Here is a 25,909-nt window from a genome sequence, read left to right as displayed (position 1 = left end):
TGATGGAGCAATGGTCCAGTTTTTTATTTAGAAACCTGATTGTTCAAGAACATGGTGGGTGAGTCTGTACCCCACCCTTTCACTGGATTGTGTCAGAGGTGATGGGCAACTTTCTCCCATTTCCTCGGCAACAGAGGACGGTTCCTCAACTCAGAAGCACAGATTGTAGGGAACAGTGTGGAAAGGGGAAAAAGCAGGAAATCCCAAACCAATGCAAGAGAAGGGGGTAGGTGACTCTGAACAGCGGCAGGGGCGGGAGCGGGGACCTGCCTCTTAGGGGCTGCTGCACAGCTCATGTTTCTTGCTTCCCCTGCTCTACTCCGCTCCAAAGGTCTTACTGACTCTTTAGTTAGGGAGGGGAAAGGAAACTAGTTGGGGAACATAAAGGGAAAGTTGGGGAGGCAAGAAAGGGACATAGGGAGAAAGAAGCCTGGGAGAGCAAAACTCACAGGCCTGGGTGGTCTTCAGGGCAGCTCTCAGCAGTAGCAGCAGCACTCGCCCCATGGCCCCTCCACACCTCCAGCTGGGCCCCTAGAAGTCCACAGCTCAGCTCTACTCTGTTGTTTTGTCTTCAGGGTCCCAGGGAGTAGGAGATGGGTAGGGAGGCAGCAGGGCAAGCCTAGGAAGACTCTGGATTCCTTGGCGAACTCAGTTGATGGTAGTGGTGATCTCAGAAGTCAAACTCATCCAGGTCCCCAGTGCCTTCCCCGCCTCGAGGGCCCCACACCCGGCGGTAATTGCTCTCCAGATCTTTCTGCCGCTGCTGCTCCTTCTGCGCCTCTTCAGCTCCCTGCACCTAGTGGTGGGGAGTGTGGGGTGAGTTGGAGTGCTGCTGACTGGTGAGCCCAGGGAAGCACTGGGCACTGGAGGATCCAGGGACTGGCAGCATGGGGAAGGCAGAGATGAGGCACACGCACTTCTTACAGGCCCCTTGCTGAGGGCCCGAACACCCAACTGCCAGAATCATCAGCCTCTCTTACAGGTGAGAAAACTGAAGCTCAGAAAGTGGTGAGGCTGGGATGTACCTGTGTGACTAAACCATGCTCTCAACACCACAGTGCACTAGAGGAGGGGGCAGGCTGAAGGTCCAGGACTTGGGGGTAGGATGCCTCTCACCAAGATATTGAAGAAAATCTCCTTGAGGTTTTTCGTGTCCTCATCAGTCAGCCAACGTGTGTCCTCCTCAGTCCCTTCAGCCCCTGGTCGGACAATTTTAATCTCAATTTTCCCTAGAAAGGAGTGGGATAGGCAGTGAGAAGAGAGGAAGTGGGAGGGGCTTCACTGCAGGTCCTCTGCCCCCCAGGTCCCCAGCAGAGGTTTCCAGTCCATCTTGACCCAGCCCCTCCGCTTCAGGCAGCAAGCCCTTCCAATAGCTCTTAATCCGGCCCCACCCTCCAGGGCCCACCTTCGGCTGTGAGTCCCTCCCTCTCCAGCAGCTCTTTCACCAGCCCCTCGATTTGTTTCAGCTGTGGGTTTTCCCGTTTCATCTCGAGGACTGTCAGATCCTGATTGGGGCCTCCGTGATGGAGCTTGGTGACCCGGACCCGGACTCTGTGCTCAGGATCCTCCTCTTAGAGGGGGAGACACACAAGGAGACACAAAGCAGAGCAGTGACTCCAGGGTTAGGGGCTGTCGTGGTCACCTCTCTCTAAACCATCAGTTGGTTCTGGCAGTTATTCCATCTCAAGCATGTAGAGTCAGGGCCCCCTCACCCCATTCTAGCCTATAGAGCTCCCTCGCCAACTGCATTCTCCTTTCTTCCCTCTGGACCCATTAATTCTGCCTAAAACCTACAGGAAAACAACTGTTTTCTGAAGCAAAAATCAGGCCACTTGGGCCCACGAAGTTTTAAGAAACGGGTTGGAAAACTGTGGTTTGGCATTCCCCATGTTGGTACTCAAAAGACACATCAGCGTTTACAGAGAAAGATGGAAGGTTTGAAGCTCGAATATTGCATTTGGAATGTCTGATCTCCACACCCATAGGACCCCATGGTATGGACACAAAGGGGTGCAAGAAGAAGGGATAACTTCAAGTCTGTCCAGGCAATTGGCTTATGAGCAGCTGGCTTCCTGATGACAGCCTTCCAACTGGGGCCTCTCCTGGTGCAAAGTCCTAATTTTGAAAAGCTGCATCCCGCACAGATGTGTAGTCTTCAGCGCCCAGGCTCACAGTCACTCAGTTAATATCTACTGATCACCCACTATGTGCTGGGCAAAGTGCTAAGCACTGGGTGTATGGTAGCCAGTCAGACATGTTCTAGAAGCTACTTCTCAAAGGGTGAATGGGAGGTAAGCAGGCAAAAGGATGGAGGTAGTGGGAAGAAGGCAAGAGTGAGAACAGTGTTCCCGAACGAGGGAAGAGAACGAGTGCTCTCAGAATGGAAAGAACATGACGCCCTTTGGCACACACCAGCTGAGGGCTGAAGACAAGGGACTTGGCTTCTAAGCTGACAGCTCTCACCTGCTGGTCGGGGGGCAGGCGGAGGCTTTCTGGGGACAACCCTCCTCCTGTGTTTCTTCACCAGCTCTGGACTCTGCTTTTCCTCCAGCCTTTTGATGAGTTTGTTGAGAGTGGATGTCAGAGCCAGCATAGCACGATCACGCTCCGACTCCTTCTTCAGCCCATCTGGGTCCAGCTCCTTCTCAGTCTGGAATGCCCAAGAGGGGAGTGGAGAGTCAAGGGGCTGAACAGTGAAGGCCAGGGGTCCAGACTCTACAGAAGAGTCATGTAGAAGTCTCATACCTCTCTCTGTCCCCCCATTTTAATTAAACGAACAACTCAGAGGGCCCTGTCCCAGGCCCCATGCTGCACTAGGTGCTGCCCTTTGTTCTTTCAGTCCCTTGGCCTGACCTGCCCACAGGTCAGGAGCAGACAGGGGTGGAAGCAACAGGAGGAAGAGCCACACTCACCTCCTGGATGATGTTCTCCAGCTCCCGCTCCATGCCAGCCTTCACCTCTGAACGGAGCCGCTCTCGGTCTGATGGGAGCAGCATCCCTTCCAATTCCTTCTCAAATTCTCCCAGTAACTGACGTTCATCCTCATCTTCGTCTTCATCCTCATCGTCCTCCTCTTCTTCCACCTCATTCTGATGTTCTGTGTCACCCTTTTCCTTCACTTCTGCTTCCCTGTGAGGGACTTCTGCAGCATTGTCCGTAGGTTGTTCCTGGCCTGCATTTGGCTTCCCCTGGGTGGACAGGGATTGGGAGAAAGAAGGAGACGGTTGGAGTTTCAGTAAAGACACATGGTGGGGGGCGAGAGACATACAGTGGCTGGGGGTGGCAGCAGGGGACTAAAGAAGAGTAAAGGCAGGGAGTCGGTATTATGGGGCCCAGCGCAGGTCTGGGGTGGTTCTTCAGATGTTCCCAAGAGGGAGGCAGATTCCACCCCTCCCTTGAGCAAGGCCCGTACCTTTTGTGTTCCACCTTTCAGCTCCTCAATCAATCGAATCAAGTCTGCAGGACTCCGAATGACTTTGACCTGGACATTGTTCTGAAAATCTGAGATGAAAGAATAGGAATGGATCTATTGTGTCCTAAATTCTATTTTGACTTCCTAAGGAGAGGAGTTGAGGAGACCAAGGGAGGACATGGTCCCTATCTCAGGAGCTACCTGTCTGGTCAGAGAGATAGGGACAAACATACCCCTCCAGAGAGCACTGGCCTGAAGTGGACTCACAGGAGAGAGAAGGATGCTAACAAACTGCTAAGTCCCCTGCTCTTTCATGCACTGCTGAGGCTCCTCTGGCAATCACTCCAGTTTTTAGGACTCCAGAAAAGATTCTCGGGACAAGGGTTCCTCTTCCCTGAATCCTGTTCTCCTCATTCCACAAATATAAACATTTTTTGTTGACTCAGTTTCAGACATTCCACTGTGAACTAAAAATTCATTCTCATTTAATCTCACAATAACCTTCAAAGGTAGGGGTGATTAACCACATGCTATAGGTGAGGAAATGGAGGTTAAGTGAAATCGTCCAAGATTACAAAGTCAGCAAGTAGTGGAACCAATGTGTCTGCTATCTCCCTAGAAGAGAATTATTGTCTACAAAGGGTACTAACGCCTGTAAAAGTGAATTTGCTACTACTGATTTGGCTGTCCAACCTCCCTCTCAGTGTTTAGTTCTACCCCCACCCCTGCCAACCCAAAAGTACATCCCAGCAGCAAAAGAGACCTGAAGGGTTCACCTACCACCAGGAGAACCTGAAGCTGGATCTGCTGGCTCAATATCTGGTTCCTGCTCCTAATAAAGGGAAGAGGGCAGAGTCAAGAATGCAAGCTTGTTTATGCCTACCATACTCTTAAGGCAATGGTTCTGGGTAGATCCTTGCATTCCTAGATAAATATAGGCCATCTCATAATGAATGACCTCAGGGGTCCCTCCACTCCACAGCCCAGGTTCAGCCTCATCAGAGAAATGGCGAAGAAGCTGGCTCTCACCTCAACCTGTACCCCCTCCCCTCCTGGGGCCCGGTCCTCTGGCTCATGAATCATCTTCCAGAAATCTGATTCCTTATTGTCATCCTTGGTTGGGATTGCACCTGAGATATAGAGGACAGGGAGGAATCTGAAAGGAGGGGAAAATGGAAGGAAGCAAATACAATGGGGACATTCCCCTCCTCTATTATTGAGGTGGGTACACCCCTTAGTACTTTTTCACCCCATCCCAACAGTTAGTTCAGGACACTAAGATTGGGAAAGGGAAGAAATGGAAACAAGTTTCACAGAAGAGGTGCGGCAAGGCCCTACCTGCTCTCTTTGTGGGTACGTCAGGCTTGGTCTTGCTCCACATTTGAGGGTCTAGGTCTTGTAGTTCCTCTATGATTTTATCTCCATACTGCTTTGAGTCTACTGAAAAACAGCATGCAGACAGAACAAGGACACATTCCTTTGGGCTCTTCAGTATTTTATCTTCTGCTTGTCCCTCCCCATGTCTCCCCTTCTTCTCCTTGATCTTTTAATTACTCACCAGCTTGCCTCTGGATGTAAGCCATGTACTCTTCCAGCTGCAGGGTGGGGTGACAGAGAATGGCCTGGGGAGCAGCACTGGGTGCAGGCCGGAGGAGAGGGTGGGGGCAGAGCCGCGGAGTCCGAATGGTCAGTACATAGGAGCAGGACAAGGGCTCATCCACACGATCGATGTAGTCCCCGGAAATACCAGCACCTTCGTCACAGAGGAACTGCCAGGGCAGAGAGGATAAGTGTAACTACCATCAGTAATTACCTTTAGTTATTAGAGCTGACTTTCATTAAGCACTCATTGTGTGTCAGATACTATGCATATATTATATATATGGCACTTTACATATGTTAACTCACTTAATCATCACAAATTAGTATTAGGATCTTACCTCTGGGGCTCAAGAAACTTAGATTTGAGGCAGTTAGAGGACTTGTTAGGTTGACCAGCTGGTAAGTAGTAAAAACAAGAACTGAACTCAGGCAGCTTAACTGTAAGTAACCAGATGACTTCTATTTCACATTCTTGCTTTATGTAAATATAGTATGTATATATCTATACATATTTGATAAATATACATATATGTTTAATATATATGTTCCTTGTGTACATGTATGTGTATACAATAAAAACTGCAAACAGTTATAAGATCTTTACGTTATTCAGAAAGAGTAAAGACGTCAATTAATGTTAGCCTTTGATAAATTAAGTATGCGCCATTGTAATTTCTAAAGTAATTATTAAAACTAAAAGAGAGATCCCATTTCTGGAATGGCAGCATGAGGAGCTCTGCAGACCCACTCCTCCTAGTGGAATTCCATAAATGATGAAAATCTTTAAAAACATAAATATTTTAAATCTCTGGAATTTTTCCTAAGGATATAGAACAAATTAAGAAATATCTGTTACTAAATCTTGAACAGCAAAAGTTTGTGGCACTTGGGCCATGACCTGCTCCCTTCCTCTATGCCTCTAACCCCACCCCATATCTAAATTAGACAGATGCTCCAGGAGAATGTGGTAAAAAAAAAAGCGGGGGGGGGGCGGGTTTTCCATTCCTTCTGCATCCAGTCAAGGGATATGGTACTTCACCAGGAGGAGCAGGCTACCAATATTTCTCACCTTTCCCAGCTCTAAGTTGCAGACTAATTCCTGGTGAATGTGGTCAAGAGCTTGAGGACTTGCGTCCTCCATCCAGCCCCACTCAGCACAGAGGCTGTACCTCAGATGCAGCAAGACAGGAATATCAGGACCCTAATGGCTCTAACCCCAGATCAGTAATAGGGTAGAGGTTTTACAACAGAGATGCAAACTGAGAGGGCCAGAGGCTATCACCCCTGCCCAGTTCCCAGATTATAAAACAGGAGTGTCACTCAGAGAAGTGGGTCACTGTCCCTGACACCAGCTCCAGAGCAGGGGCTTACGTGATTTTGCCCAGGGGAAGAAGCAATCCATAAGAACAGAGAGCTCTTACGCTCCCTCCAAAGCAACTGACTTTATATGAAACAGTATAGGAAAGTTGAAGCCTAAGGGCACCCTCAAAAAAAGAAAATGGAGATTTTGGTGGTAAACAGTTCAGAAAAGGCTGGTAGCTCCATTAAAGCACAAGCTAAACCAGAGGCCAACCAATTTAACAGAGAGAAACAAGGAAAGACACAGCAATTAAGAGCTCTCCTGAGGTCAGAACAAACCTAAAATATTTTTATAAAAAACAAGCCTTGTAAAGGAACCCAAATTTAATTGGATCAGATTATCAAGCAACTTATGCCTCATATGTCAAAAACTATAGAGTAATCAATCAGCCAACAATTAATGGAGCTTAACAGGTGATACCAGTAAAGGTAAAGAGCTTAACAGATCAGAGAATCAAAGAGAGCCCTGCAGAGCCAAAGATTGTGCCCTCAGGGGAGTAACATGAGAGGCTTTATATTGCAGGGGAAATGGGCTTCACTAAAATAGTCCAAGTCACTAAAGAAATAAACAAGCAAACAAAAACAAGTCTTGTGGTGGAGGACAGGTATCAGTATCTGGAGCTGCAACAATATATTACCCTAATATATTATTCAGTTTTCAACAAAAAAATTATGAGGTATGAAATATGCAAAGAAACAGTTAAGCGGGAGCCTTACATAGGAAAAAAGCAGGCAACAGAAAATGCGTATGAGAGGGCATAGATGTTGGATTTCATAGAAAAATAGTTTAAAGTACTCCTTATAAAGATGTTCAAGGAACTTAGAATTTAAATTATACAAATAATTTAAATCTGTAGTCAGAATTTAAAACTGACCACAATGGAATGATATTAGATATCAGTAACATAAAGCAATTTAGGGAATTCACAAATATGTGGAAATTAAACAATATACTCTCAAGTAACCAGTGGGTCAAAGAAGAAAATCACAAGAAAATTATAAAATACTTTGAGATGAATGAAAACTATGACACAACATATTAAAACTTAAAGGATGCAGCTAAATCAGTACTCAAAGGAAAATTTTACCTGTAAAATGATTAAATATTAAATATTTAATATTAAAAAAGAAAAAGACCTGAAATCAATAACGTAACCTTCCACCTTAAGAAACTAAAAAAAGAAAAGCAAACTAAACCCAAAACGAATAGACGGAAGGAAATAATATAGATTAGAACAGAAATTAACTAAAATAGAGGATAGAAAAGCAATGGAGAAAATCAATAAAACTAAAAGTTGATTTTTAAAAGATCAATAAAAGTGACCAAACTTTAGCTAGACTGACCAAGAAAAAAACGACTCAAGTTAGTACAATAGGAAATGAAAGAGTAGGCATCGCCAACCTCACGGAAATAAAAAGGATTGTAAAGGAATACAATGAACACCTATATGCTAACAAATCAGATAACTTAGATGAAATGGGAAAATTAGAAAGACACAAACTACCAAAACTGAATCGAGAAGAAACAGACAATCTGAATAGACCTATAACAAGTAAAAAGATTGAATTAGCAATAAAAAAAAAACTACTCGCATAGAAAAGCTTGGGCCAGACGGGTCTCCTAGTGAATTCTACCAAACATTTAAAAAGTAATAAGCAGCAGTGCTTCTCAAACTCTTCCAAAAAATAGAAGAGAAAGGAATACTTCCCAACTAATTCTATGAGGCCAATATTACCCTACTATCAAATTCAGACAAAGATGCCACAAGAAAAGGAAGCCACAGGCTAAAATCTCTTATGAATATAGAACTCCCAAATCCTCAAATATTCCTAGTTAATGAATTCAGCAACATGTGGGATATATTCCAGGAGTACAAGGTTGAGATTTAAAAAAAAAAAAAAAAATCAATTAATGTAATTAACACACTATCAATAGAATAAAGGACAAAAACCACATGATCATCTCAGTGGAAACAGAAAAAGCATTTGACAGAATTCAACACCTCTTTATGATCAAAACAACAAACTAGGAATAGAAGAAAACTTCAGCAACCTGATAAAAGGCATCTATGAAAAATCCACAGCTAACATCATACTTAATGTTGAAAAACTGAATGGTTTCCCTCTAAGGTCAGAAAGAAGATGAGGATGTTTGCTCAGGCCATGTCTATTCAACATTGTGCTAGAGGTTCTGACCAAGGTAATTAAAACAAGAAAAAAAAATACAAAGTGATTAGATTGGGAAAAGTAGTTATCATTATTTACGGATGACCTGATCTTGTATATAGAAAAGCCTTAGGAATCCATTAAAAAAACTATTAGAACTACTAAATGAGTTCCATAGTTTGCAGGATACAGGAATCAATTGCATTTCCATACACTTGCAATGAAAAATCCAAAAATAAAATTAAGAAAAAAACTCCATTTGCAATAGCAGCAAAAAGAATAAAATAATTAGAAATAAATGTAGCAAAGTTAAGTATAAAACATATACTATGAAAACTACAAAACATTGCTGAAAGAAATTAAAACAAATAAATGGAAAGACATCCAAGTTCATAGATTACAATACTGTTAAGATGGCAATATTCCCCAGATTCAATGCAATCTCCATCTAAGATCCAGTTGCCGTCTTTGCAGAAATTAACAAACTGATCCTAAAATTCATGTAAAAGTTCAAAGGACTCCAAATAACCAAAACAATATTGAAAAAGAAGATCAAAATTAGAGGACTCACACTTTTAGATTTCAAAACCTGCTACAAAGCTACAATAATCAAGACAGTGTGGTATTGACATGAGGATAGATATATAGGCCAATGAAATAGAATTTAGAGTCCAGAAATTAACCTTCACTTTTATCATCATTTGATTTTCAATAAAGTTAACTCAATGCAGATATAGTCTTTTCAACAAATGATGCTAGGTGAACTGGACATCTACATGCAAAAGAATGAAGTTGGACTCTTACCTCATACTACATACAAAAATTAACTCCAAATGGATCAAAGACCTAAATAAAAAACTATAAAACTCTTAGAGGGAAATATAGGTTTAAGTTTTCAAGGACTTAGATGAGGCAGTGGTTTATTAGACATTAAAAGCACAAGTAACAAAAGAAAAATAGATAAATTGAAATTTATCAAAACTAAAAGTTTTCATGCTGCAAAGGACACCATCAAGAATGTGAAATGACAACCCAAAGTATGGGAGAAAATATTTGCAAATCATGTATCTGATAAGGGACTTGCATCCAGAATATAAAGAAATTTTACAACTCAAAAATAAAAAGACAAATAACACAATTTTAAAACAGGCAAAATATCTTAATAGATATTTCTTCAGAGAACATATATAAACTGCTAATAAGTATATGAAAAAATGCTCCATAAATAAATAAAGTGAATGTAAAAAATATATATATATATGCTCCACATCATTAACCACCAAGGAAATGCAAATCAAAACCATGAGATGTTACTTCATACTCACTAGGAAGGCTATAGTCAAAAAGATAAAAACAAGTGTTGATGAGGATGTGGAGAAATTGAAGCTCTCGATTACTACTGGTGGGATTGTAAAATGGTGCTACTGCTTTGGGAAATGTGTAGCAGTTCTTCAAAGAGTTAAACATATAATTAATTACCATATATCTAGCAATTCAATTCCTTGGTATATACCAAGAGAAATGAAAACATATTTCCACACAAAAACTTGTTCACAATGTTAAAAGCAGCCTTGTTCATACAACCCAAATGTTAACCAACTGAGGAACAGATAAATAGGATAAGGAATATTATGTTTTTGGCAATAAAATGTAATGAAGTACTGGTACATGCTACATATGGATAATTTTTGAAAACATTCTAAGTGAAAGAAGCCAGACACAAAAGGTTACATATTGTACGATTTCATTTATATGAAATGTCTAGAGTAGACAAATCTATAGAAACAGAAAGAGTAGAGGTTGTGTAGAGTGGAGGATGGGATTAGGAGTGTGGAATGGAGAGTAACTGCTAAAAGGCAGGAGATTTCTTTTAGGGTGATGACAGTGTTCTGAAATTATGGTGATGGTTTGCACAACTCTGGAGGTATACTAAAAAAACACTGAATCGCACATGAAATTATATGGCATATGAATTATATCTTGATAAAACTGTTATTTAAAAAAATAAATAAAAGAAAGTGCATAACTTCTTACTCAGACAAGAGAGGAGGTGGGATGATTAAGACAAAATAAAAAGCAAGAAAGGACAGAAAAAGAAACAGAAACAGTGGAACAAAAGAAAGCACAAATTATTAGACATAAACCCAAATATATATATGTGTGTGTATATATAATAATTAAAATTTTTCAAAATACAACTATATCCTGTTTAGAGAATACATTTAAAACATAAGAATGTAGAAGGATAAAAAAGTATGAAAAAATGCAGTAAACAAATAACTCAATGAAAGCTGTTATAGCTATATTATCACACAAGAGACTTTAAGTAAATAAATTACTAAGATAAAAAAAGTCAATTCATAATTTTAAAAAGTTCAATTTATGAGGAAAATAATTTAAATTCACGTAATTCTTTATCTTGCTTCTTGTCTGTCTCTCCCATGTAGAACAGGAATTTTTGTCTGTTTTGTTCCCTGAAATATCCCCAAGCAACTAGAACAGTGCCTGGCACATAGAAGCACTTAATAAACCTTTGTCGAATAAATTAATATATAGCCCCATGATACATAAAGCAACAATTGACAGAAAAATAATGAATACATTGAAAGAATAATAAAGAATAACAGACAAATCCATAATTATAGTGGGAGACAAATCAGTAAGGATACAAAAGATTTGAACAGCACAATTAACAATCATGACCTAAAAGAGATACAGAAAACACTGTACTAACAATAGAGTACACATTCCTTTCAAGCACAAAGAAACATTCACGGCAATTGAAATACATAAACCATATAAGTTTCAACAAGTTTAAAAGGACTCAAACTAAATAATACCATAAAAAATATTCTATGATAATCAGGCAACTTGAAAATATTGAATATTTGATGATGAGGAATTACTGTTAATGTTTTAATGTGGTATGGCATTGTGCTTATATATTAAAAAGAACTGTAATATTTTAAGAATATAGAAATATTTATAGATGAAATGATATAATGTCTGTACTTTGCTTACAAATAATCTGGGAGTTAAGGAGGTAGTGGAGGGAGGGAGGCAAAGGGATAGATGAAATGAGACTGGCCATATTTGTTACAGTTAGATGATACACAGGGGGTCATAGTAAAGTTACCTCTGATTTTATATATATTTGATTTTCCATAATAAAAAATTTTTAAAGATAATCTTTAAATATAAATAACCTGTATCCAGAAATTATACTTTTAAGATATATTTATACATGTACATATGTATAATGTAATAATCTTTTGTGATAAAAAAATGGGGGAAAATTTCAATCACTACTGTACTGGTGACAAAATAACAGAATATTCATACAATGGAATATTATGCAGATGTAAAAAGAAAACTCTAATGTACTGCCACTGAATCTCTAGGAATTATTGTTAAGATATATAAAAACAAAATGCAGAACATGTTTAATATACTGTATATTGTGTGTAAAAGGTAAAGGAAATAAGGACTTCAAGTCATAATTGCTTATTAACACACAAAGAAAGGTTGGAAGGACACATGATAAACCGAGAGCAGGTTTGGGGATGGTGAGGTGAGGAGTGGGTGGGAAGGCACAACAGGAACTGAGCAAATGAAAGGTAAGTTTGGGAGGGAGAATTTTCATTGCACGTCTTTTTATATTTTCTGGATTTTGAATCAGGAAAAGTGTCATCCTTTTGAAAATGAGATAAAGCAGCTTAAAATAGCCATAAAAAACTTGTAAGAAGTATCTAAAGTAGTACTTGGAAAGAAATTTAGAAGAGCTATATTATAAAAAAGGAAAAGCTGGAAATGAATGAGCTAAGCATTCATTTCAAAAAGTTGAAAAAAGAACAGCAAAATAAACCTCCAAAAAAGTATAAGAAAGGAAAATAAAGACCGAGTGGAAATTAATAAAATAGAAAGCAAATAAAATAGAGCAGCTCGACAGAGCCAAAAGTTGGTTCTTTGAAAAGACTAATGAAACTGACCTCTGGTGAGACTGACCAATAACAAAAGATCAAGGCAAAAATAACCCATGGGGAATGAAAAGAGAGATCTAATTACAGACTATAAAAATAGAAGGATATCATAAACAACTTTATGACAATAAATGTGAAAAATCAGATGAACTAGACAAATTCCTAAGAAATATAACTGACTAAAACTGACCCAATTAGAAATAGGAAACCTTGAAAAGTCCTAAAACTACTAAAAAAATGAATCAGTAGTTTCAAATTTTCACACAAAGAAAATCTAGACCAAGATGATGTTACATGTGAATTCTAGCAAACATTAAAGTATTAAAAAATTGCAAGTCTACGGCCATGCCACCCTGAACAAGCCTGATCCCGTCTGATTTCGGGCCTGGTTAGTAGTTGGATGGGAGATCACCTAGGAAGACCAGGTGCTGTAGGCTTAAAAATTAAAAATGAGGGATTGTAAGCCAACAAGTTCTTTGCAATCTGTGAGGTCAACCAAGGGTTCCCTCGCCTAAAAAGAAAAAAAATTTTTTTTTTAAATTGCAATTTACACACCTTCAGAGTACAGAAAAAGTGAGAACATTTTTGAGCTTATCTTTTGAAGCTAGCCAAACCTATTTACCAAAACATGATAAGGATAGTACTAGAAAGTCAGTCACAGGAATGTAAAGTACAGCATAAGGAATATAGTCAATAATACTGGAAAAACTATGTATGGTGTCAGGTGGAAACTAGCCTTAAGGTGGCAGGGGGTGGGAATCACTTAGTAAGTTATATAAATATCTGACCACTATGCAATACACTTGAAACTAATATAATATTGAAAGTCAACTGTAATTAAAAATTTAAAAAAAAAATTTTTAAAGACAATCTAGAAGGAAAAACTACAGATCAGTATCTCATAGGAGATACACAGGCATACCTTGTTTTACTGAGGTTCACTTTATTGAGCTTCGCAAATACTGTGTTTCTTAAAAACTGAAGGTAATGTCCATCACCAGCAAAAGATTGTGACTCGCTTAAGGCTCAGATGATGATTACCATTTTTTAGCAATAAAATATTTTAAATTAATGTATGTACATTGTTTTTTTTAGACATAATGCTATTGTACAATTAATCGACTATAGAACAGTATAAACACAACTTCTTTATGCACTGGGAAACCAGAAATTCATGATTCTATTGTGATACTAACTTTATTGCAGAGTTCTGAAAGGGAATCCATACTATTTCGAGGGCATGCCTATATACAAGAGTCCTTTGTAAAAGGTGAAAAGATTAAGAAGTATAAATTGGTAGTTACAAAATAGTTATGGGGATATAAAGTACAGCACAGAGAATACAGCCAATAATACTATAAAAATGATGTATAGTGCCAGGTGGGTACTAGATTAATTGGGGGAATCACTTTATAAATTATATAAATGTCTAAACACTGTGCTGTACACCTGAAACTAATATAAAATAATATTGAATGTCAACTCTGATTGAAAAACAAAAATTAAAAAAATAGAGTACTTTGAAAAAGCAGCAAACTGAATCCAGCAAGATATGAAAGGGACGGGCAAGAATAATGCATAAGATCAAACTGCGTTCGTCTCAGGAATGCAAAATTGGCTTAACATTAGAAAATCAATAAATCATTTAATTTCAAATAGAAGTTTGTCTAATATTTAGGATACTGATTAAGTACATTAGTCTAAATCAGTTTCATAAATACTTGAAATCAATAAATACTTGAAAAGATGATCATTAAGAATCAGTGAAATGCAATTTAAGTTCATAATGAGATACAATTACACACCTAATAAATTAGTAAAAATGTAAAAGTTAGATATCAAATATTGGCCAGGATATGGAATGTTGAAAACACATACATTTCAATAAGAATGTAAATGGGAACAAAAACTTAGGATAATATTCTGTATTGCCAGATAAAGTAGAACATGGATTCACCTTCATACCCTGTGACCCACCAATTGTATTATTCCCAGATGAAATTCTCTCCTATGGAATTCTTGTACTTTATATTAGGAGATAGTGTTATAGTGAAGGGTTAAAGAAGCACAAATTAGTAGTTGAGAAATGGTCACAGGGATGGGGAGCACGGCATAGAGAATGCAGTCAGCAGTAACGTAATGGCTAGGAGTAGAGCCAGAGGGGTGATACAGTAATTGGGGGAATCATTTCATAAACTATATAAATGACTAACCAATGTACTATATAGTTGAAACTAATAATAAAATAAAATGCTAAAAAAAAAAAAAAACAGAATGTTGTTCATAGCAGCAGTTTTTGGTAACAGCAGAAAACTGGAAACAATCATATCCACAACCACACATGCATGTAAGTTGATGCACTGCAGCTACTGACATGGACATGGATGAATCTCATAAACAGAGTACTGAGCAAAAGAAACAAGTCCCAGAAGACTTCTGTATAGGTAATGGTTGTTTTCATACAATATGATGCCATTTGTATAAAGTTCAGAAAAAGGCTAAATTAAATGGGATGCATACATAGGTGGTGAAACTCTAAAGAAAGCAAAGGAATTATCCTCAAAGTCAGGACAGCAGTTACCTCTGTGGTAAAGGGACAGAAAGGGATGTGGTGTACAGGGGTACAGAGGAGCTTTCAAGGTACAGTCAGTGTTCTTCTATAACTTAAGGTGATTAGATAGGTATTTCCTATTATTTCTTCCACATACAGGTATGTTTTATACAGTTTTATGTTTCATATAAATTTTTTAAATATGAATAGGAACAAATCGTCACAATATTAAAGTGTAAGAGGAATAATTTACCATGAAGATATCAGAATTCTGAATTTATATGCACCTAACACAGTCTCAAAATACATGAAGGAAAAATTAACAGAACTGCCAAATCCACCATTATAGTGAAAAATTTAATATGCTCCTTTCAATTGATTGGGCAACTGGACAAACATTAGTAGAAAATTTGAAAAACAATTATAGTCTTGAACTGAATAATTACAGAAAAACACATGCTTTCAAGCATGCCCAGATCCTTTATTTAAAGATCTTCACAAAGTCTCCAGAATCACCAAAAGAATCGGTGACACAATGGCATAAAATTAGAAATCAATAGCAATCATATAAAACAACAGAAATAAAACATATGTGTTTAGAAAAATAATCATAATCCTAAGTAAGTTCTGAAGCAAAGCACAAACCACAATGGAAATAGAAACGCCACATATCAAAACTTGAGGGATGCAACCAACATAGTCCTTAGAGTCAAGTGATTAGGAAAGGAGAATGTAAGGGAAACATGCCGCAAAAGTAGTTGGAAGAATAGTGGTAACTCCTATCAGGACAAAGGGTTAATCTCTCTATTAGACGAAGAGCTCTTATAAATTGAGGAGAAAAAGATCAACAACCCATTAGGTAATTCATTTGAACAAAGAATTTACATGGTTGAAAGAAGAGTAAGGGAGGAAAGGGAGAAAAATAGCTTTTAAATAAGAATAAGATTACATATCTCTTCCTAAGAGAAATGCACATTAAAACCATACTAGGAAATCATTCTCCCTCTGATGCCTATCTGATGATGGGCCAAAATCCATCGTTTAAAAATACATTGGGCTGGCATAGCTATAAGGAAACCGATATTCTCATACACTGCTGGGTAACTTTACAGTACATATAAAAACGACACGAGTCTACTTCCAGGAATTTAATCTCTATATACTCTGTAGGTATAAAGTTATTCACTGTAGCACTTCTGTAGTAATAAAAAAAATTAAAACAACCTAAATGTCCACCGACAGGAAACTATTTAGACAAATGATGGTACAGGTGTATAAGAGAATAACAGAGACTATAAAAAAAAGAATGAGGAAGCTTTTAATACATTTATTTGGAAAGAGCTCAAAGATATATGTTTATATATGCATTAAAAAAATTCTGAGTATATAAAAAGGAGCTAACAATGGTTACCTTTCTTATGCGAATGGGAACAGGCTGATAAGGGGAAAGGTATGTTAAGACTTTTTCTGTATACTTTTTAAGCATTTCTATATTTGAGTTATGAGAATGTAATATCTAGTCAAAAAATTAAATATAGAATTTTTCAAGTGTAAAAAAAAACCCAAGAAGTTAGAAAGAGAATACAAAGAAAGAAGGAAATAAAAAAGGTAAAATAATGAAGATGTTAGGGAAATAGTAAACAGACAATAGAAAGGATAAACAAAGTCAAAATGTGGCTCTTGGACTAATAAGACAGACTAATCTCTGGCAAGACAGATCAACAAGAAGAGAAAAGACAAAGTCAATATTAGGAATTAAAAAGAGGATATAGTTTCAAAAACATATTATGAAAAAGAAAACACTAATACATTTGAAAATGTAGACAACTAAATAATGGCCTATGAAATTATAATTTACTAATGTTTCATGCATAATAAACCTAAAAAAAATCTTATAATCATTATAAATATGACACCAAAATTAGATTTCATCAGACTTAAAATTTTTGTGCATAAGGAACACTATTAAGAGATTGAAAAAGCAATCCATGGTACGGGAGAAAATATTTGTAAATCATATATCTGATAAGCAATTAATATCTAGAATATATGAAGAACTCCTACAACTCAACAATGAAAAACAAATATCTCCATTCGAAAATGGGCAAAGGATTTGAATAGACATTTCACCAAAGAAGATATACACATGGCCAATAAGCACATGAAAAAATGCCCAGCATCATTAGTCATTAGAGAAATGCAAATCAAGACTACAATAAGATACCGCTTTATACCCATTAATATGGTCACATTATTTAAAAAAAAAAAAAAAGAGGAAAATAACAAGTATTAGAGGAGGTGTGGAGAAATTGCAATCCTTGTGCATTGGTAGTAGGAAGGTAAAACAGTGTATCTGCTGTGGAAAACAGTTTGGCAATTCCTCAAAAAGCTAAATGTAGAATTACCATAAGGTATACTCCACGCCCAGATACATACCTAAAAGAAGTGAAAACGACTCAAACAGATACTTGTACACAAACATCCATTGCAGCATTATCCAAAAAAGCCAAAAGGTAGAAACACCAAGTGTCCATTTATCAATAGATGAATAAACAAAATGTAGTATATACACATAATGAAATATTATTAAATATTCCATGAAAGGAATATATCATAAAAAGGAATAAAATTCTGATATATGCTACAACATGGTTGAACCTTGAAAACATTATGCTAAATAAAATAAGCCATACACAAAAGAACAAATATTATGACTCCACTTATATGAAGTACCTAGAACAGGCAAATTTATAGAGATAGAAAGTAGAAAAGCTGCTGGGGAAAGGAGGAAATGGGAAGTTACTCTTTAAGGGGTACAGTTTCTGTTTGGGAGATGAATGTTGGTAATGGTTACACAACATTCGTAAAGCACTAAATAACTGTATTTAAAAACAATTAAAATAATAACTTTTATGTTATGTATATTTTACCATAACTTAAAAAAAATAAAAACAAATAAAGAATGCCTATATGTAAAAAAAAAAAAAAAAGACATTGAAAAAATGAGTGTTGGATGAAATTCACCAATAAAATATGCACTCCTTGTAACCCAATGATTCTACTTCAAAGTATTTCCCTGGAGAAACTCTTTCACGTTCACAATGAGACCTACTTTCAAGGCTATGTGTGAAAGTGAGCTGAAACCCTACTGATTCTCAGTGAAAGAATGGTTAAATAGACAATGAAACACAATGCAGCCACTAATATCATTGAACTAGATATCTCCAGGTAATGCCACAGAATGGCAAAAAACACTGATTTGTGAAAAAGCAAGTTGATAACACTGATATATAATTTTAAAACACAAAACAATATGTATTGTCTATGATATGTGTATCAGTAATAAAAGCATAAAGCAAGTATGGAGATGTTTGTGGTTGTTTCTATAAAGGAGGGAGAGGGAAGAAATGAGAGGCTGGTCTTTAACCTATATCATTAGTATCTTATTCTTTTATTAAAAAACCCAGAGATCTGAAGAAAATATGGCAAAATGTTAACATCTGTTTAACCTGGCAGTGAATTTGTGGGTCTCTATGACATCATTTTCTCTATGTTTAAAATGTTTCATAATTAAAAATTAAAAAGGAAAAAATTCCTAGATCTCTCTGAAATCTTACATAAGAATTGAGATAGGGATCCAAGTTTATTTAACTCCAGATGGCTAGCCAATTTTTCCCAAACCCCACAAAAACTATACTTTTCCCAAACACTATGCACACTGTTTCTAATGAGGCATTGGGAAGATGGAATGTCTGCCCTGGAGTGAGGGATTTACTCAATCACATAGGCAATGAACTTGAGTTGCCAAAATATGAGAACTGAAAAAGAGAAGCAACCAGGCTGGAATGCTCTCAATTTTCTGTTACTGAAATTTCCACAATCCTCAGGAAATACAAAACCCTTTCATTCTAGCTACAACCCTAGAGCCCCCATCCTCAGGATAACTGTTCTCCTGTGTTCTGCATCCCAGCCCTGTCCACATTCTCTTCTTGTTCCTTCTCCTGTACCTCAACCTCTCCTTCTTTCTACCAGGTCCACCTAACAACATTTAAACGTGCTCCCCTCTTAAAACACACAACAACCAAGTAGCACCCTCCCCAACACCACAGCCACTCTTTAGTGCATGCCTTTCCCTCTCCTTCCTATCTAGACTTCACCACCCCACTGAAACTGTTCTAGCAAAGATGGCCATTTGCCTCTGCTATTAAGTTCAACCTAAGGACTGGGCAAGGGTGATTGAGAATAGAAGACAGGAATTTCCATCTGGTTCCAGTGCCCACCATCTGAATTTTTATTTCTATGTGCACACTTTGCTTTTATTAAAATAATAAATCTCATGATTATGCACAAGCAGTTTTAATTCTCCTCTTCCCTGAAGGTTCAGATGTAGTCGACACCGTGGACCAGTCCCTCCTTGAAACATGTCCTTCCTGAGTTCCATTTCACCATAGTTTCCTCTCTGGCCTTTTCTTCTTGGCTGAGCCCTTCTGCTCATGCTTTCAGTGATGGCTCTTTCAAAGTTTTGTCCCACTTTTCTCATTATATACTGTTTCTTTGGGGGAATTTTATCCATATTGTGACTCCAATTGTAACCAATATGTTGATGACTCCCAATCCTGTGTGTTCAACTCAGATCACTCTCCTGAGCTCCAGATCCACAGATCCAACAGCCTCCTCAGATATCTCTGCTTGGATGACTGCAGCCGCTAAAATCATCCTATTCAAAACCAAAATCATTTTTCTTTACTCAATCTACTCCTCTTCCTACTATACCTATCTCAGTAATAGGAATCACCATCTATTCAGTTGCTTAAGCCAGAAACCTGGGAATCTTACTTTATAACTCCTTATCCTTCAATCATCTTACTTTATTCATCTTACTTTATTGATTTCATCCCTTAAATCTCTCCAGAAATTCACATTTCTTCATCCCCAGGCCACCCTGGTTTTCTCACCTGAATTGCTGCAACCATATTCTAATTGGTTTCCCAATCATTTACTATACTCCAGCCAGAGTGATCCTTCGAAACCAAAACTGAATATGTCATCATTCTGCTTAAAACACTTCAGTGGCTCTCCCTTGTTTCTCAGGTTGTCCAAACTCCTTAACATAGCTACAGAGCTTCATGACCTGTGACTTGTCCCCTCTGGGCAACTGCCTAGTCTCTTCAAACAACCTCCCAAACCCCTTTCCCACAATTCTCTCCAGTCACTGTGAACAGCTCTCAAGTCCTGAGACAGGCCATTTGCCTTCAGGTCTTTTGCACTTACTGCACCTTCCACCTGGGATGCCTTCTTCTTCTCTCTCCCACTCCTCTACAGCTGCTGGACTAACTCCTTATTCTTCAATCATCAGTCACATCAAATGTCACTTTCTTCCAGGGACCTCTCCTTTATCTAGAATTGATTAGTTCCTTCATTGTATGCTCCCCTATGATATGTACTTCACCTGTCCAAGTATTTATCCTGCTTGTTGTGGCTATTTAATGTCTGAGAGCAGGACTTGGTCTCTCAGTCATCGTTTTATCCCCAGTTTCTATTATATAGAGCTTGGCACAGGGCATATGTTCAATAGATAGGAGGAAAACACAATCTTTGCTGTCAGCTCTTGGCCTACCGAAGTTGCAAAGTAGTAAAGAAATAAAGAGAATATGATGAAGTGCTATAATGGATTACATATGTGTGGATGCGTGTGGGTTGCTATGGTCTGAATGTTTATGCCCCCCTTAAAATTCATACGTTGAGATCCTAACCCCCAATGTGATAGTATTAGGAAGTGGGGCCTTTGGGAGGTGCTTAGGTCATGAGGATGGAGCCCTCATGCATGGGATTAGTGTTCTTATAAAAGAAACCCCAGAGAGCTCCCTAATCCCTTCCACCATGTGGAGATACAAGAAGTCTTGACCTGGAAGAGGACCTTCACCCCACCATGCTGGCACCCTGACCTTCAACTTCCAGCTTCTAGAAATGTGAGAAATAAATTTCTGTTGTTTATAAGCTACCCAGCCTGTGGTATTTTGTTGTAGCAGCCCAAATGTACTAAGACATGGGTACATGTGGATGTGGATGTATGTATATGAAGCACTGAAGGAAGACAACTAACTTTCTGAGTTAGCCCAGAAAGTTCACATTTGGACTGGCTTGTCATTCATTCCATTCATTCACTGAATAATTTCTGGGTGCCTACTTGGTACCTACACTGTTCCAGGCACTGAGGATATAGCAGAAAATAAGACAGATATTGTTCCTTACTACCTGGAGCTTATTCTGGTGGGGGCAGATATAGTAAATTCAAACGAGTAAGATGATTTCAGGAAGTGACACATCTTTGAAGAATATAAAACACTGTAGGCATTTACAAGGATAGAGAAAGAAAGATGGGGGCAGAAGGGTGCACCTGAGTGTGTGTATCTGTGTTCCTACATCAGGTCTCCCTCTGGAGGTCACAGGGATATATAACCTGAAAGAGGGGATGGAGCCAGCCTTTCAAAGACCTCAGGGAAGACAGCTCTAGGCAGAGGGAAACAATGAGACCTACTGGTTCAAAGAAAAAAAAGAAGGTCAATGGAGCAGAAACACAACGAGTATTTACATCTCCAGGCCAGACCTGTCCCCGAACTCCAGAATCACAGAGTCAACTACCAACTAGATATTGCCACAGGGATGTCTGATAGGCATCTTGGCCTTCACATGCCCAACACCTCCCACTTCCAGTTGCTTAAGCTAAAAACTGGGGTCATACTCGACTCCACCCCAAATCCAATCCATCAATATATCTTATTGGCTCTATCTTCAAAATACATCCAGAATCTGACTGCTTCCCATTACCTCCACTGCTATCACCCCAGTCTGGGTTGAAATATTTGGATCTTCCTTTGAACAAGCAGAATCATCGAAGGTTTTCCAGGACTGAGCAAAGAAGTAACACATGCTTATAGTGGTTATGTTGGAGCCAGCTCACACCAGTTCACAAGAGCCAACTAGGAAATTTTCAGTAATGTTGCAAGATAGTTGATATCATGGTGATAGCATGAATTTGGCCATGGTGGGGATATTTATGCCACAGATACTGGCAAACTTTATAAATCAGGGCTCCCCTCTCCTCTCCCCTTACCCTATCCTCATGATCTGGGTGTTCAACATTTATCAACACACAACTACATGTGCAAATGTGTATTACAGAAAGATAATTCTTGTCATGTGGTTCTTGACAGGTGTATATGTTTGTAAATACACATTGGAATCAGCTAAGGAATTTTTCCCACCATACATCTGCCTGCCTGTCTGCCTGCCTGCCTGCACTCAGTAAAGACCACTAGATCAGGAACACTTGTTAAAAGGCTGTTGGCAGTGATGCAGGTGAGAGATAAAGGTACCAACATAGAAAAGAAGAAGAGAGTTATGAGAGAAATCTAGAATAGAATGAATAGGCTTTGATATTTACTCTGAAAGAAATAGATTCCTTTCTTTCATATCACTTCTCTGTAATTACAGACTCATTTCTGCGGTTCTTTTGTTAATATCTGTTTTCCTTTCTAGACTATGCATTCTATGGGGGCAGGGCGGCAAGTTTGCCCATCACTGTATCCCCAGAGCAGAGCCCATTAAATGAAGAGCCATTAAATGAAGAAAGGAGGACAAAGCAAAGGAGAAGGAAGAGTCATTAATGACATTCAGGTTTCTAGTTTAGGTGACAGAAAGAAGAACCATGGAAATAGAAGTAAGTGTGGTTGGGGATTTGGAGAAGACGATTTGGGAAATGCTGACTAGAAGTGCTTCTGAATATCAAGACAGTGACATCCAGCTGGGCAACTGGCAATAAGAGTCTTAAACATAGGGTTTAAGGTGATAGAGAGAGCTTTACGACCGTAAAATACAAACCTTCCCTCTTCCATTAAAGTCTGAATTGTCACTGAGGAAATATCAGCTTCCCTCTTTCAGGACTCACCCGAACCTCGGCCTCCCGGGGCCTCCCATTGAGGTCGCACTTGGACCCATTGACATAGGTCTGGCTGTGGTAGCGTTTCAGGCGATGCTGCTTGGAGGCCTGGGGAGGACATCAGGCAGGAGGGAGGGGGTGTGAGAAATACAGCAAGGAGGAAGAATGGCACATTGTCCTAATGGCCACCAAGTCCCAAGAAACACATCAGCTAATTCTGACCCTCCCCTTTTTGTCAGGGCTCTTAGTCTGCAGCCAGGACCCCTTTCTTGCCCAATCCCACACTGCTGCCACCTTGGCTGTTTCATCATCCCAGTCGAAAGCCGATTGGTAGTAGCCGAGATAGAGGACTTCACCTTTGATCTCTGAATCTGCAAGAGAAACCAATGAATCATGACTACTCCCTTCTAAGAGGACTAGGAGGAAAGGGGACTGCGGAGGGAGGTCACCTTCCATGACAGATTGCTGAGGGCTTAGGGAAAATGTAGAAGTGAGTCACCTTCCATGTGATATTGCTGGATGTGGCGTCCATAACAAAATTCATATGTCCACCAGTCCTTGGTCTGACAATAAAAAAATAAACAATCAGGAGGATGACGTGTAGATGTCTCTTCTTGGAACCAGAATCTCTCCTGGCTCCAAGACACATAACCTACCATCTTCTCATCTCTCTCTGCTGCCACACTCAATACATCAGATTCTTAGTGAGGAGGGAGGGAGGGCTGTTTTCTTCTATGACTCAGAGAGATACCTCTAAAGTCTGTTTTCCACCTGTGGGCTTTCCATGCTTCCCTTTTTAAAGATTTTTTTAGAAATCCTTTTTCGCTTCCCATAAAGATAAGAAATGGCATTCTTGAAGCACTCAGACCAGGGAAACATAAAATATTCAAATATTAATTGAACTTCTACATTTCCTGTGCTGTTCTAGTCACTGGAGATATACCTATGAACAAGATAAATTCTCTGACCTCATGAACTTACATTCTAGTGCTGGGACTCAGACCAAAAATAAATACACTGATTATTTAGTTAATCAGATGATTTCAGATTATGAAAAGTGGCACAATGAAAACAGGATATTGGGGCAGAGAGTGATAGAGGCAGGGGGTGACTTTATCAGGAAGGCTTCTTTAGGGGAGTGCCTCTCCTACCTCACACTGTCCCTCGGTTTTAGTTTTACCTTTATTTTGAGATCTTATATCCTAACCTTCCTCTACATGTAGCAAAGTGTCATCAATGGTTGCAAGATTCTTTGCTTCTTTCCTGTCTGTACATTATGTCTACTCCTCCAATGGCCTTCTTAACTCTGAAAGGTCCTCCCCATTCTGTCCTACGCACTGGCACTCTGGTTCTCAGACGGTTTCCAAACCCTCATTCTATCCATCCCAGTCCCTTTCACCTTCAGCAGGCAGGGAGCATCTTTCATTGGGTTCAACAACTCAGGGATCCCAGGCCCTTGGTAAGCAGGGGCCTCCTCCTCTCTTTCACGCTGGAAGTGAATAGCTCCAGCTGGGAGGCGACATTCATAGCGCTGTTTGTACTTAGAGGAGACAATCACCACGTCTGAAGCTTGGCTCTGGGAAAGAAGGGAGAATTGGGGGATAGGAAGGCAAAGAGAGGCTAGGATCAGGCAGAACAACGAGATCCCTCTTCAGATCCCCGGGAAAGTCCCCGTCAAGACAGAGTGAGCCACAAGTCGTCCAGCTCCGTTTGACGGGTGAAGGGAGAGGGCACTCCCACTTCTCCACTGGGGCGGAGCCTGGGGAGAGGGGGTGTTTTGATCAAGAACTAGAACCTAATGCTGACAGCCGGAAGCCTCACCCCCTCCCAGTCTCCGGCCCCGAGGAAATGGGTCTCAGTCTGCGATCCTCAGGAGATACAGTAAAACTCCTACCTACTCTTCCCGATTCTCCTTAAGCTCCCGCCGCAGACTCCACAGCTGCCCTTCTTCCTCTTCTTTCCCCACTTCCCCTTGCCCCAGACTCTCGCCCGCTCTACGCCTCCTCACCTGCCCTCCCATGACAGGCAACGGCAGGATCTCAATCCCATAACGCATCTCACTCAGCTCTTCCAGGTTCAGGCTCCCGACACCGCCAGCGAGACTTGCAGGTAACAGGAACCCCAAGAGCAGCAGCCCCAACAGCCTGGACAGCAGCGTTTCTGCCGCCATCTTTCGTTCCCCTTCTTATCCCGAACTCCTTCCGCCCTAAACCTGGCAGCGGCCTCACCACACCCATTAATGCTCCAAGGCTCATTGGCTACATGTTCTGTCCCTCTCACGTACCGGATTTCCATTTGTAAACGACGCTCCAAAGCCCACGAGGAGGTGGATCACGATTATTGGCAAAAATCACGCACTGTGTGAGATTGGTCCGAGAGGCCAACCAATCATTGACGAGACCAGACCCCCTCCCACCTTCTCCCAGTTCTAGAGAGGCGTGTATGTGCTGGGTCCTTTTAAGCAGTTTGTCTCTGTATTCGCACAGCTGTCTCCTACATCTCTTGTTATCACCTTTATCAGTCGTTTCTTGCATTGTATCGGCCCGCGCCAGGCGGAGGATTGAGGCCAGTGGGTGGGTGCACGCAATACCCCTGAAAGATCATTCTTGTTTGCAAAACGAACTATTATATAAAAGCATTGCTCTTTTCGTATGTACGTGTAATTTAAGGGCAATATGGTAATTAGTATCAAAACCCTTCTACACGATTCCGTCTGTACAATATGTTGTCCTCCAGTAAAATTATCATGAATAACGGAGGCTTCCAGTTAAAGCCGGGGGAAGGGGAGGCGAATGTACAAATTATACTCCAGATCATACAAGAACAAAGAGAGAGGGAAAGGAGACAACAGCAGCAACATTTTAGAAGCTAGAAAGCAAATGAAGGAATGGTAACTGGTT

General features: G+C 39.6%; 1 protein-coding gene across 4 annotated transcripts; it reads right to left on the bottom strand.

Annotated features, from left to right (window-relative positions):
* On the bottom strand, positions 1-25,377 carry OS9 (OS9, endoplasmic reticulum lectin). 4 transcript variants are annotated; one of them, XM_006908964.3, is made up of 15 exons: positions 25,018-25,377; positions 24,409-24,585; positions 23,509-23,572; positions 23,304-23,380; positions 23,019-23,117; positions 4,971-5,181; positions 4,751-4,849; positions 4,442-4,542; positions 4,193-4,244; positions 3,413-3,501; positions 2,913-3,188; positions 2,464-2,650; positions 1,406-1,570; positions 1,117-1,229; positions 1-796 (listed from the first exon to the last, which is right to left on the bottom strand). In XM_006908964.3, the coding sequence occupies exons 1-15, from the start codon at positions 25,177-25,179 to the stop codon at positions 671-673; spliced, it is 1,998 nt and encodes a 665-aa protein (XP_006909026.1). In that variant the 5' UTR covers positions 25,180-25,377; the 3' UTR covers positions 1-670. The 4 variants fall into 4 exon arrangements, with proteins under 4 accessions (XP_006909026.1, XP_006909025.1, XP_006909027.1 ...); XM_006908963.3 differs by having other exon boundaries at positions 4,751-4,852; positions 25,018-25,216; XM_006908965.3 differs by lacking the exon at positions 1,406-1,570 and having other exon boundaries at positions 4,751-4,852.
* Between the last annotated feature and the right edge of the window lie 532 nt (positions 25,378-25,909).

The sequence above is a fragment of the Pteropus alecto genome, unplaced genomic scaffold (assembly GCF_000325575.1).
Source record: "Pteropus alecto unplaced genomic scaffold, ASM32557v1 scaffold433, whole genome shotgun sequence".
NCBI lineage: Eukaryota > Metazoa > Chordata > Mammalia > Chiroptera > Pteropodidae > Pteropus > Pteropus alecto.
Note: the sequence above shows the minus strand (reverse complement) of the source record. Positions and strands in the feature narration are given on the sequence as shown.